The 13,152-nt window shown below is 40.2% G+C and overlaps 1 protein-coding gene across 3 annotated transcripts in view; it reads right to left on the minus strand.

Annotated features, from left to right (window-relative positions):
• LOC121382608 (deleted in malignant brain tumors 1 protein-like) overlaps window positions 1–13,152 on the minus strand; it is a 31,206-nt gene continuing 18,054 nt past the window's right edge. Inside the window, exons 12-20 of one of the 3 annotated variants that reach the window (XM_041512127.1) lie at window positions 11,506–11,659; window positions 10,333–10,505; window positions 9,669–9,822; window positions 8,390–8,562; window positions 7,159–7,312; window positions 4,946–5,118; window positions 3,625–3,781; window positions 1,446–1,618; window positions 1–975 (exon numbers count right to left, since the gene is read on the minus strand). In XM_041512127.1, the coding sequence (XP_041368061.1) occupies window positions 395–975; window positions 1,446–1,618; window positions 3,625–3,781; window positions 4,946–5,118; window positions 7,159–7,312; window positions 8,390–8,562; window positions 9,669–9,822; window positions 10,333–10,505; window positions 11,506–11,659 (1,892 nt within the window). In that variant the 3' untranslated portion in view covers window positions 1–394. Of the gene's footprint in view, window positions 976–1,445; window positions 1,619–3,624; window positions 3,782–4,025; window positions 4,123–4,945; window positions 5,119–7,158; window positions 7,313–8,389; window positions 8,563–9,668; window positions 9,826–10,332; window positions 10,506–11,505; window positions 11,660–13,152 lie in introns of those variants that run through there. The other 2 variants (XM_041512126.1, XM_041512128.1) reach the window with 2 other exon arrangements.

The following is a 13,152-nucleotide window of genomic DNA, read 5'->3' on the forward strand; positions in this document are numbered from 1 at the left end:
AAGAAAAAAAGGTTTATTACCATTACCGCTAATTTTTAACAGGTCGTTGACAGGAAACAACTTTTTAAAACATGTATCTTTGGTATTATATATAAATTTACATTATCACCAAACTCCACTTTCAAAAACATAACACCAGTGCAATTAGTTTAAATTAGAACGTATTCTATAAATTTAGCATTATTATATTTGTTTTAATTTGAGTCTTAAAGGGTTTTCACTGATAACCCTATAAAAGCAGTTTTTCATCATAATTCTAAATTCAAATAATTTTGCATTTAAAAAATGCACAGAATTTGAATATATTTTACATTCTCATATTTAACTTTTACCATTAAAAAAAGTAACGTTTGGACATTAAAAAGGTTAAACAAGCTGAATAGAATATTAAATCCTAAACGGGGTCCGTGGAACTCTCGTTCTCGTTGGTATACACTGGGTTGCAGAATCCTATATCTGTTGATTCATCAACAGTACTGTAAATATCTGCGCCAGGGTTTGCACAGCCTGACGTTACAGTCAAATCGTACATTGGGTTTGTCATCGCTGTGTTGTTATTGTCACCTCGTTCGCTAATTCCATTTGTGAAAAGTCCAAACTTTCGCTGGCGCCACAGTCGCCAGATAACCACACTCATTATCACAATGATCAGCAGTAAAAATGTTATCGGTACAGACACGCCAATGATAACGTCGTTTAGGTCGAGACTTGGTCCGCCATTTTGTAGGACTGGCATCATGTGCGTTGTGTTTGAGCTGCTGTATGGGAAATGCGGGGAGGTGGCGGATTGATTACGGTGATGGGCAGACGGTGCTGCATTCGAAGATGACGTGTTTTTAGGTGATTGTGTAGTAGTAGACGTCGTGGTGGTTGGTCTTGGCGTCGTAACGATGGTAATTGTAGCTTCCGTGGTTGCAGTGATCGGCGTAGGCACTGTTGTTGAAGATTTCCTAATTTTTGGACGTTCATTTGTACCTGTAATAATAGAAGATGAAGTTTAAATGCTTGTCCATGTTGAATTTGTGTGTTTGGGGGTTGTTTTGTTGTTTTGTTATTTGTTTTTGTATTTGTATTCGGTTTTGTTTTGTACTTAAATAGTGACGGGCTACCTTTTGTCAGTTATTAAAATGATTTCAAATAATCAAGCAATTATTGTTTTAATTTCATTTGAGTCAATAGTTTTTACAATGAATAAAATGCTCTTTTTAACATTTTAACATGAACACAGCACTTCATATCATCCCACACGATCCTCAATATGCTACTTTGATTGTGATGTATGGACATCACACCTTTTTTGTGCATAAATTTACCTTTTCCTTCAAAACTGATGGAATCTACATGGAAAACCAATTTGAAAATATCATAAATGTCTAATATTTATAATATTATAACAAACATTGCTGTGCATCCGTAATAGAGGTAAGACAAGTTAATTTGCATACTCGTAGCACAAATAACGCTGGCGTCTTCTTCGTGTTGGCAATTGTGTAGTCCCCAGCCGGCGTGGTTGCAGTCAGCGATGTTGACCTCGGAACCATCACAGTTAACCCCGTCCATTAGAACTGGCACCCTTCCTCGACCAAAGAAGGCGCGTGATTTGGCAATCGCCCCATCGCTGTGTAAATGAGGAAAGAGTATGATTAGTGTGTCAAAACAAATAATAAAACAGATTATGATTATCGTGGAATGTTCAACACCTTCAGTACTTGTTTAAATAGCACAAACAACACTCTTATCATGGGCAGAACGCTCTAGCTAAGTCTGAGGTTGTGCCCAAGACAGTCATGCTTGAACAGTTTTCTGATGGAAGCATGCCAAAATTCTCCATACCCTTACCCAACAAACAGAATTGCAGAACAAGGTGATAACACAAATCAACAGTAATTTTATTTACGTTGTATCTATATGTTTTATATGTACAAGACTCTTTTCTAGAAAAGTAAGAGAGAGAGAGAGAGAAAGAGAGAGAGAGAGAGAGAGAGAGAGAGACCTACATATTTTTAGAAATTGAACACAAATTCATAGCAATCCGATGGAATAGTTTTTATTCTGGAGGTTTTTCTTTTAAAAACACATTATCAAATAACATTAACCATATCAGACAAGCTGAGAAAACAATCTATCAAGAATCTTAAGGGAAATTTGGTATCCTCCATTATTCCAGGTGCAGGCAAATGCAGTGTGATCCCATTGTTGCCTCCTCTTCCTTTCAACTCCATTGTTGTGCACCATTGGTGGGAATGGGGAATGGGAAATTGTTTGGCGCAATTTTGATAGTCGTTCTAAAGAATAAAAGGTAGGGAACTACGTATAGGTTTGGATTTTAGTAGGCCGAGAGTAGCTCGCACCATTGGTACCACGGTATTCTAAAACATATATATGAATTTTCCTTTGTCACGGGGATTCTATAATACCCGTAAATGAATAAAACACGATTATCCAAATATCTCTCCTAACTGTATATCTATTAGATCTCTCTGTAACAGGCAGTTATATACCCGCGTTGGCTCGTCTAGGTATGATCAGAGATACGATCTTATATAAAGTATATATTATTATAGCACGTTTAGTTCACTAGAAAACACAACAAAAACACAATACACTTTGGAATCTGTATTAACCTACGCTGACAAATGTACAGCCGCAGTAGTTAATTAATAACAACAATAATAACAACCCAGAACTGATCACTTAATTAGTTAATCTCTAGGTGTCTAGTTTACACAATATGCTAATCACTTCACCGTGACACAACACCCACACGTGTGATAATTGAGAAACGCTTCTAGGGGAACTTAATTAATAAAGGAATTACAACACTATTCCTAACTGGTTAATTTTTAATTAACCCTAACTACTCATTCAGTAACCTTGTAACACAGAATTAATACTGGTACCTATCACAATAAAGACAATAACCTACAGTTTACCTAGGTCTTCTAGGATGACTGGCTAATCTTTATATTACCAAATACTCGTATAATGTTAGAACAAAAAGTCTACGATTTACTTCGTCAGATGACCGAAGACACTGTCTAAAGAATATTGGTATAATACAGTATTAAGATATTTAAAGTCACATCAATCACATCAAGGTTATACACAGAGCAGAAAATACATATTTACCAAAGTCCCGTCTGAACTAATATAGATCGTTCAGTGGACGACGTCCGTGATCCCCTGGAGCCTTCCTCGTTCTCCCAGATATCTCTAAACCCTAGCTATTTATTATAAAATCAGAAAATCGCCTGGGGGTACAAGGCGGTCCTCCCCCTATCATCTGATATTCCACCTCTCCCAGAGTCGGTATATTTTCTCTGATCGTCAGACTGGCTGTCGCCATTCCGCGAGCAATCCCCTGGCCATAAACCGCACTACCGGAGATATTACGTAACTACTAGCCACATGGCCTCCACACCTGCTCTGGGTGTGTATTAGGCGTACCGATCGAGGACCGTCGCGCAGAAGTATTACGTAACAAGTTGCCCACTGGCTAAGTGCAATTTGGAACTGCACACGGCCTTCTAAAACAATTAATATCGCCACATGCGAAAACAGAATTAAGAGCATGTTCCGTCACATCCTTGTATTATGCAATCTCGTTAAAGTGGAACTACTTACACGGGTAATCCCAGCATCCTGCAAACGACCTTTGCATCATTTCTTCCCCATTCGTCGTCACACACAGTACCCCACTCTCCCTGGTACTGTATTTCTACGCGGCCGGAAGATGACGTACCATTTGCCAGCCGCACTCGAACAGTTCGGTTACCATTTTCTGAAAGTGAGAAAGAGAAGATGTAATTTCACCATACGATTAGTATTTGAAATACTTAATTTTACTTTTATGCTATAAAATGAATATACTATTGTATGAAGGTAGTAATTACAGTTACGTTGGAATAATGCAAAGAAATAGTACATTATTGTAGTTACAAATCAGTGAAATGTTTTACAGAAAAGAATTATTATTTTGTTGAATATGGCAAAGAAATGAACTAGAAGCAAAATCTAGTCCTTACCATTTTACCGTGACATTAAAACACCCCGCATAATGTAGATAAGGATGACAAGACAGCTTCTTAACCCTTTCAACTCTGCCAGTTTTGACCAGACAACCTCAGCAAAATGAATAATACAGTGCAGAAACCTTGTGATGAAAAGGTTTAATAGATGCCTCGGTAACTCAGCAAATGTGGTGCCATATAGGACTACGCGTTCATAACTAGGCATGTATTACATGATGCGCATTAAGACTTGTAAATAACATCCGATAATCTAGTTATTCTTTCCAAATTCAAAGGACACAAAAAAAAAACCCCGAACGATTTGTTACTCTCTTTCCAAGAAGCCTTTTAATATCTCGAGTTTCTGATTCAGTTTATAAATCAGATACGACTTGCGACCGAAAACCGGTTTCCACTCTTAAGGCGACGCCACACGACACGAGTACGTATCACGAAAATTGCCGATTGTGACAAAACATTATGATTCCATCGGTTGCAACCAGTGGTCCACAACAGGTGCATCAAAGGCCGTGGTATGTGCTGTCCTGTCTGCGGGAAAGTGCATATAAAAGACCCCTTGCTGCTTATCGGAAAGAGTAGCCTATGTGGCGGCAGCGGGTTTCCTCTAAAAGAAATATGTCAGAATGACCATATGTTTAACGTCCAATAGCCGACGATAAGATAAAAATCAATGTGCTCTAGAGGCGTCGTTAAATAAAACAAACTTTACCATCGGTTGCTATTATCGTACGAGGCTCTCGTATCGTACTGCGTCGCCTCTAACAGGCGGCGCTTCTGTTATTTATAGCAAACTGTTGTTAAACAGGATAGCTTCTGTTATTTATAGCAAACTGTTGTTAAACAGGATAGCTTTTGTGATTTATAGCAAACTGTTAAACAGGATTGTCATGTTTTCAAGGCTTAGTGACCAGTACCTCCTTTGCAGAAAACGCCGGCATCCTCTCCGTGGTGACAGTCATGGTTACCCCAGCCCATGTGACGACACATGCCGAGATTCGTCTCGGTTCCCTCACAGTCCACGCTGTCTAACGTGATCGGAACTTTACCGCGCCCGTAATGCGCCCGACGTCTTGGTTCGGCACCTTCGCTGTTAAATTAAAAAGAAACTCTTGATAAAAAAAATAATAATAATAATACTCAATTTAAAAAATATTTACCTTTAACAATCAGGTTTCTGTATTAAAATCACTTTTATAGTATAGTTTTATTTTGAGATAAGAAACCCGCTTGCATATGGGCACTTTTTTACAGACTATTCATAATGTAACATTAAACGTAACAGACGTGGATCAACCGTTAGACAAGAACATATGAATTGGTCTACCCAGGCGGCTCGATCCTACGACCCACTGTAGCTTATGTGAACGTTCCACCAGCCAGCTACATCCCTCTCCTTGGTGAGAAACGTGCAAAAGGGAACATAAATGCACTTCTTTAATGATGATGTTAAACAGTTGGTTTTGTTCAACGACGCCATAGAACATACTGATTTAATTAATCATCGGCCATTGGATGTCAAACATTTGGTAATTCTGGCACGTAGTCATGAAAGAAATCCTGTTAACTTTTTCCATTAGCAGCAAGAGATCGTTTATATGTACTTTACTACTGACAGGACACCATATACCATGGCCTTTGATATACCAGTTGTGTGGCACTGGCTGGGATAGTAGACAAAAAACAGTCAGAAAATGGGTCCACTGAGCTAGATCCCACTCCTTTGTCAATGAAAAACAACTACTCTTAGGAAAGTGACTGAATGAGCGAGAGGGGCGTGTAGTGAGAACCTGGAGGGGCGTGTTGTGAGGAGCTGGAGTGACATGTAGTGAGGACCTGGAGGGGTGTGTAGTGAGGACTTGGAGAGGCGTGTAGTGAGGGCCTGGATGGACGTGTAGTGAGGAGCTGGAGGGGCGTGTAGTGAGGAGTTGGAGGGACATGTAGTTAGGAGCTGGAGGGGCGTGGTGAGGAGCTGGAGGGACGTGTAGTCAGGAGCTGGAGGGGCGTGGTGAGGAGCTGGAGGGACGTGTAGTCAGGAGCTGGAGGGGCGTGTAGTTAGGAGCTGAAGGGACGTGTAGTTAGGAGCTGGAGGGACGTGTAGTGAGGACCTGTAGGGACCTGTAGGAAGAAGCTGAGAGGGCCACAGTGATGTGAGGTGCTGGAGGGACGTGTAGTGAGGAGCTGGAGGGACGTGTAGTTAGGAGCTGGAGGGGCGTGTAGTTAGGACCTGGAGAGACGTGTAGTTAGGAGCTGGAGGGGCGTGTAGTGAGGACCTGGAGGGACGTGTAGTGAGGACCCGGAGGGATGTGTAGTTAGTAGCTGGAGGGACGTGTAGTGAGGACCTGTAGGGACCTGTAGGAAGAAGCTGAGAGGGCCACAGTGATGTGAGGTGCTGGAGGGACGTGTAGTGAGGAGCTGGAGGGACGTGTAGTTAGGAGCTGGAGGGGCGTGTAGTTAGGACCTGGAGAGACGTGTAGTTAGGAGCTGGAGGGGCGTGTAGTGAGGACCTGGAGGGACGTGTAGTGAGGACCCGGAGGGATGTGTAGTTAGTAGCTGGAGGGACGTGTACTTAGGAACTGGAGGGACGTTTAGTGAGGACCTGGAGGGGTGTGTAGTTAGGAGCTGGAGGGGCGTGTAGTTAGGACCTGAAGGGGCGTGAGGTTAGGAGCTGGAGGGTCGTGTGGTAGGAGCTGGAGGGACGTGTAATGAGGTGCTGGAGGGGCGTGTAGTTAGGAGCTGAGGGGCATGTAGTAGGAGCTGGAGGGGCGTGTAGTAGGAGCTGGAGGGACGTGTAGTGAGGTGCTGGAGGGGCGTGTAGTTAGGAGCTGGAGGGACGTGTAGTGAGGACCTGGAGGGACCTGTAGGAAGAAGCTGAGAGTGTCACAGTGATGTTAAAATAAATACATTAAAGAGCACTATGTATATAATCAGTTAGTTTAAGTCTTACATGATATCATTTACTTGCAATAAATATACTAAGTTTTATATATATATATATATATATATATATATATATATATATATATATATATATATATATATATATATTGACATCTTCCAGCCTTAGACTGTTCTCAAATATGTCAAACAATATACAGACGCTAAATATTATACGAAGACGTTCGCTTACAAAGGTAATCCAAGCATTCTGCAGACAACTCGTGCATCCTTGGAGTCCCACCTGTCGTCACAGACTGTGCCCCATACATTGTGTCTGAAGACCTCCACCCTGCCAGACGAGTTCGTCCCTCCGACCAGACGCACGGTCACGTTTTCACCACTTTCTTTCGGAAAATATACATGGCAACAGTCACAGTCTAATTGCATATTATAAAAAAAAGTTTGTTTTGTTTAACGACACCACTAGAGCACATTGATTAATTAATCATTGGCTATTGGATGTCAAACATTTTGTAATACTGATAAATAGCCATTAGAGGAAACCCGCTTAATTTTGTCTAATGCAGCAAGGGATCTTTTATATGCATTTTCTCACAGACAGGAAAACCAATATCACGGCCTTTGACCAGTTGTGGTGTACAGGTTGGGGCGAAAAAAAACCCCAAATCAGTTGAATGGAGCCACCGAGGTGGTTCGATCCTGCGAAACAAGCACCTCAAGCGAGCACTTAACCGACTGAGCTAAATCCCGCTACCCCCCCCCCCCCCCCCCCCCCACCATACACACACTTGTATATTATAGCCATGGACAACACGACAAACGATTTGATGTTATATTAAACTTATATAAAACTATTAAAGTGAAACAACAATGATAATCTTTCAAACATCGAGCACAAAATACACAAAGCACAAATAATGTGAACAAAGATTATAAGTAATATCTCTTAATAATTGAACTTTCAACAAAATAATAAAAGGTTCCAATTTGCTCAAACAGCAGAATATTGCGACAAATCCTCATTTTCTCATTTTATTCAGTGAAATGAAATAACCCTCTAAATGCATGTAGTAACCATACATGCTTCTGATTCTATAATAGGTGTATAATTACGAAATGATGAAATTCCCGTAGTCGGTAGACAGGAACGGGGGGGGGGGGGGGGGGGGCTAACAGATCAAGGGCGCAAAGCAAAGTTTCTAGGTGGTTCGAGGGGTACTCTCCTCCGTAAAATTGTGAAAACTAGATGTCCTGAAATGCAATTTCCTGCATTCCACAAGTAAAATTCATCTATGCTTTAAGATTTACTACCAATAATATTTTGATTAAAAATTATTGTATTCCTCTCTCTCTCTCTCTCTCTCTCTCTCTCTCTCTCTCTCTCTCTCTCTCTCTCTCTCTCTCACACACACACACACACACACACACACACACTGCTCCGCCGTGCATGGTAGACTTACTTTCACCACAAATGACGCCTGCATCTTCTCTGTGTTTGCAGTTGTGTGTTCCCCAGCCAGAATGGCCACACATGGCAATAGTGGGTTCCCAGCCATAGCAGTCGACGTTGTCTAGATAGATGAGATCAACACCTTCACCAAAATGAGCCTGGCTTCTTGCTTCTGCGCCTTCGCTGCAAAATGTCATTATCCATCCATGCAAAAGTTGTTAATGTGTAGCAGCACAAAAGTCTACGAAACGCAGTATTTACATTAAATTATTGGTGATTATCGCAATCGCCAAGTAATTATGTCATCATGGTCATATCAATTAAGGTTTGTCATATTCAACGATTAAAGGGACATTCCTGACTTTGCTGCAATTGTAATGATGTTATCGACTAACAGAGACTTTTTAACGATTGTAATTCTGCAAAAAAATATTAGTAGCTGTATTTTAAACGTGTTTCTGATCGTTCTAATATTTGTACTAGGTTAAATTTCATTTTATTTCCTAAATCCAGTTTGGGCTTCTTACAAATATTAAGACAACCAGAAACACATTGAATATACAGACACTGATATTCTAAACAAGAAAATATGTTTAATATGTAAGTTTAATCGTAGAAATATTTTATTAGTTGGAAACATCTTACAATGCAGCAAACTCAGGAATGTCCCTTTAAACTCTGGATCCAGTAAGAGTCTGGTTTATTACTGGTACTGAAAACCCCAAAACAGTTTAGAGAGTGTGTTTTTGGTTCTGCAACAAACTATTCTATGCCCATCCACTTTACTGTATGTCAGAATAAAAGCTTATCTCCAGCTGAGCACTGAGAAAATATTTTTCTGATAGCTGTTTAATCAATAACTGTAGAAAAAGAAAACTATATAAGGCTTTAAAAAGCCATAATTTCGTAATTTTCTTAGGTTTAGTGTAAGTGGCAATTAGTCTAATTTTCTACACGAAACGTTGCTAATTTTTAGCGCCCAACTAGATCCGGTTTAAGGATCCGCGGGGCCTGTAGCACAAATAACAGCGGGACCGCCTTCCCAGGATATATATTTTGCAACCCTCTTGGGGGAAATAAAAGTACACATCACCGCCCCCCCCCCCCCCCTCCCTCCCCTGAAGTGCGGGACCTGTAGCACGTGCTACATGTGCTACTAGGATACACCGGCTCTGCGGCCAATGCGTGACGGTAACATCTACAACACGTTACACTGTGCAGCATGTGACGAAAATGACTAGACCATATTAACGTACGCTACTTAAATAATAAAATGCAATAGATCGTACTATGGTAAGTTAAGCATTCGGCAGATGACTTTGGCATCTTTAGTGTCCCATGAGTCATCGCAAACTGTACCCCACGTTCCATTGTATTTGATCTCCACTCTTCCAGAGTAGTTGCCTTTGTTCAGCAGACGAACTTTGGCCCCTTGATCCACCTCTGCTGTAATGAAAGAGAAAATGCACATACTAATATAGCCGTCTTCCTCAAGGGTAGAGAATCGCAGCTCAGTTGTAATAGAGCAGCTTTTGGTCTGATGTCATAATTATTATCGTATTTTGAAAAATGAAAGGCTATGCATTAAAATACAGTGATAGGGGCCTAACTGATTTGAGTATCACAAAAACGTTTATATATATATATATATATATATATATATATATATATATATATATATATATATATATATATATACCATTTACATATGAACAATCAAGACATTGTCAAAACGTCGCGTTGACTTTTGTCTTGTGCAGAGATACAAATTTAACTGCAATATGGCCCCTGTTGTTAATGATAAGAATAAGTCTGTTTAAAACTACAAGGTACAACGTTTCAACGTTTCGTCAACTAAATGTTGACATCATCAGGAGAAAACAAAACATAAAAACACGAGAGCAGCGTTTAAAACCTGTTGTTAATGAGCAGGTAAAATAGAAATTTAAATACCTGGCAGGCACAACACCCCAGCGTCCTCGTCGTGTTCACAGTCATGGTGTTGCCAGCCCGCGTGGTTACACTGCACAAGGGACTCCTCCGCACCGTAACACTCGACGTCGTCCAGGTGTACGGAGTTGTTTCCCTGGCCGAAATAAGCCTTGTGTTTTGGTTCCGCACCCTCGCTGAAATACGTTTGGGTTAGTGACGTTTGCACATTATAATATCGGTTTATAATATCGGATTATAATATCGGTTCCAACAGCAATCGAATATCTATTACAACATATGTCTAACTCCAAGATATAAAGAAAGAAATGTTTTATTTAACGACGCACTCAACACATTTTATTTACGGTTATATGGCGTCAGACATATGGTTAAGGACCACACAGATTTTGAGAGGAAACCCGCTGTCGCCACATAGGCTACTCTTTTACGAAGGGCAGCAAGGGATCTTTTATTTGCGCTTCCCACAGGCATGATAGCACAAACCCTGGCCTTTGTTGAACCAGTTATGGATCACTGGTCGGTGCAAGTGGTTGACACCTACACATTGAGCCTTGCGGAGCACTCACTCAGGGTTTGGAGTCGGTATCTGGATTAAAAATCCCATGCCTCGACTGGGATCCGAACCCAGTACCTACCAGCCTGTAGACCGATGGCCTAACCACTACGCCACCGAGGCTGGTTCCAAGATATAAATTCATTTCAATAAATTTAAAACATATCTTGAACAATAATTTTCCTTCTTAATCTTTGTTATTTGTATATACAATGTATATATATATATATATATATATATATATATATATATATTCTCTTTTTTTCATCTACATAAATATAATAAAATCACCCCCCCCCCCCCCCCTCCAAAAAAAAAAAAAATACACTAGGGAATAAATCGGTTATGTTTTGTAGGTAGGGTTGTTTTCCCGGAAACACATTTTTACACCTTATTACAGTTGAGAATTTAAGATTTTAAAGACAAGTTTAGTCTCACATTGGCTTTAGTGTCATATCCATTAAAATGCAGTTTGAATCCAGACTATACGTTTGAGCATTGCATTTACAAGTTTAGCAAAACGTACGTTATCCATTTTACATATATAGTAATTAAATAAACAGATTGTATGTCTGACATACGAAATCACCAAAATCAGTAAATATGAGGTCAATACTAACAAGGGCAATCCCAGCATCCTACAGATTACACGTGCTTCCCGTGTGTCCCACTTATCATCGCAGACTGTCCCCCATTCTCCGTTGTGCAACACCTCCACTCTTCCGGACGTCGTCGTCCCGTTCACCAAACGAACAGTCAAATTCTCAGTGGACTCTATCGGGTCGAAGAAGAAAATTTTATAAATCTGCAGTCTGCTAACAGTTTAAACATAAAAATCATGCTTCAGTTTAATGACCAAAAAAAAAGGCATTTTAAAACTGGTTCCTACCCCACCCACCCCTGGATCTGCACCTGAAATTTGTTTGCCGTATACATTCATCAGTCAAAATATGTTAGCGTGACATATTTAAAATATTGGCATTTACCAAAATTTACCATATGAACTTTACTTGTCAAATGTAGGAAATTGCATTTTAGAACATCAGCCTTTCCAAATAGGATGTCACTGAACACTTTACCAAGGAAGTCAAACCAATTCAGCTAACGATTGTTTGTATTCATGATGTTTGCAATTGTAATAGTAACATTTTTTATTTCATTGCTCTTTGTATGTAAATATTTCATTTGATCTGACAATTTGGTGCATGACTGCGGTGCATATATTTGAAGCGTAGGCCTATACACATGTATAGTAAATGTTGTACATCGTGAAATTGTTTTTAAAAGTATTGCATTTATCATCATATATAAAAATGACTTTTACATCTAGTTTTAAAACATTTCCGAGAGAACATGCCTCCCAACCCGCTAAAAATCAACCCAAACAAAAATGTTCGCTTCCTTTCGCTGTGTATGTATAGTCCAGATTCCTATTGTTATTATTTGTCAACGTGTCTTGCTTCCCCCACCACTCTGGAAAAATGCCTGTAGATATCAATGCCTAAATTACAGCTAAAACCATAATGCTACCACCACCATAAACGTTCGTGTTCGGTAGTGGTACGATTTGCGAAACATTCTCCATCTTCTCTCGACACTCTACGTCGTCCATCATTAAAGTTCATATAGAATTGTGACTCGTCTGGAAAAAGAATACGTCGCCAACGGTTACCTTCCAGTTGATGTGCTGCTTTGCTCGCTGCATTCACATCTGCCCCATGTTCAACCAGCGAACGTTTCTCTAACGTTCGCGAACTATTTTATTGGTTCCCGACGTGGTCATTCGGTTTACCATGAAGCGCATAAACCAATCTAGCGGACGTTTTTCTGCTCGGGAGTGGGAGTGTCTCGCCTTGTAGTGGTCTTCTGGAGTGATGGTCACAATCTTGAAAGTCTGTTCCTAGCCGTCTGACTGGATATTTGATTAATATGTACTCTTGATAAATCATGTTGGAAAGTTCGTTCGGTAGAATTGGGTTTTTTTTCTTGCTACTTATGCCAGATATCAGTCTTCACAAAAGGTTATTAACCCTGAACGACCAGGACAAGGTCGCTCTATGAATAGGTCAGTCTGTTGAAACCTTGCAAAGGTCATGGAAATTGCATTGCTATGGACCTTGTACAGGTTGGTAGCTGCAGTCTGTGACATCCCTCCTTGAAGCATTCCAATGGCTTGTACCACTTCAATGGGCGTTAAATGACACCTAACCATTGCTAAAGACGTTTAGACCACGTCGGCTTCCACTTTATAAAGCTAATTCAAGCGT

Source organism: Gigantopelta aegis, chromosome 10 (assembly GCF_016097555.1).
Source record: "Gigantopelta aegis isolate Gae_Host chromosome 10, Gae_host_genome, whole genome shotgun sequence".
In the NCBI taxonomy this organism is placed as follows: domain Eukaryota; kingdom Metazoa; phylum Mollusca; class Gastropoda; order Neomphalida; family Peltospiridae; genus Gigantopelta; species Gigantopelta aegis.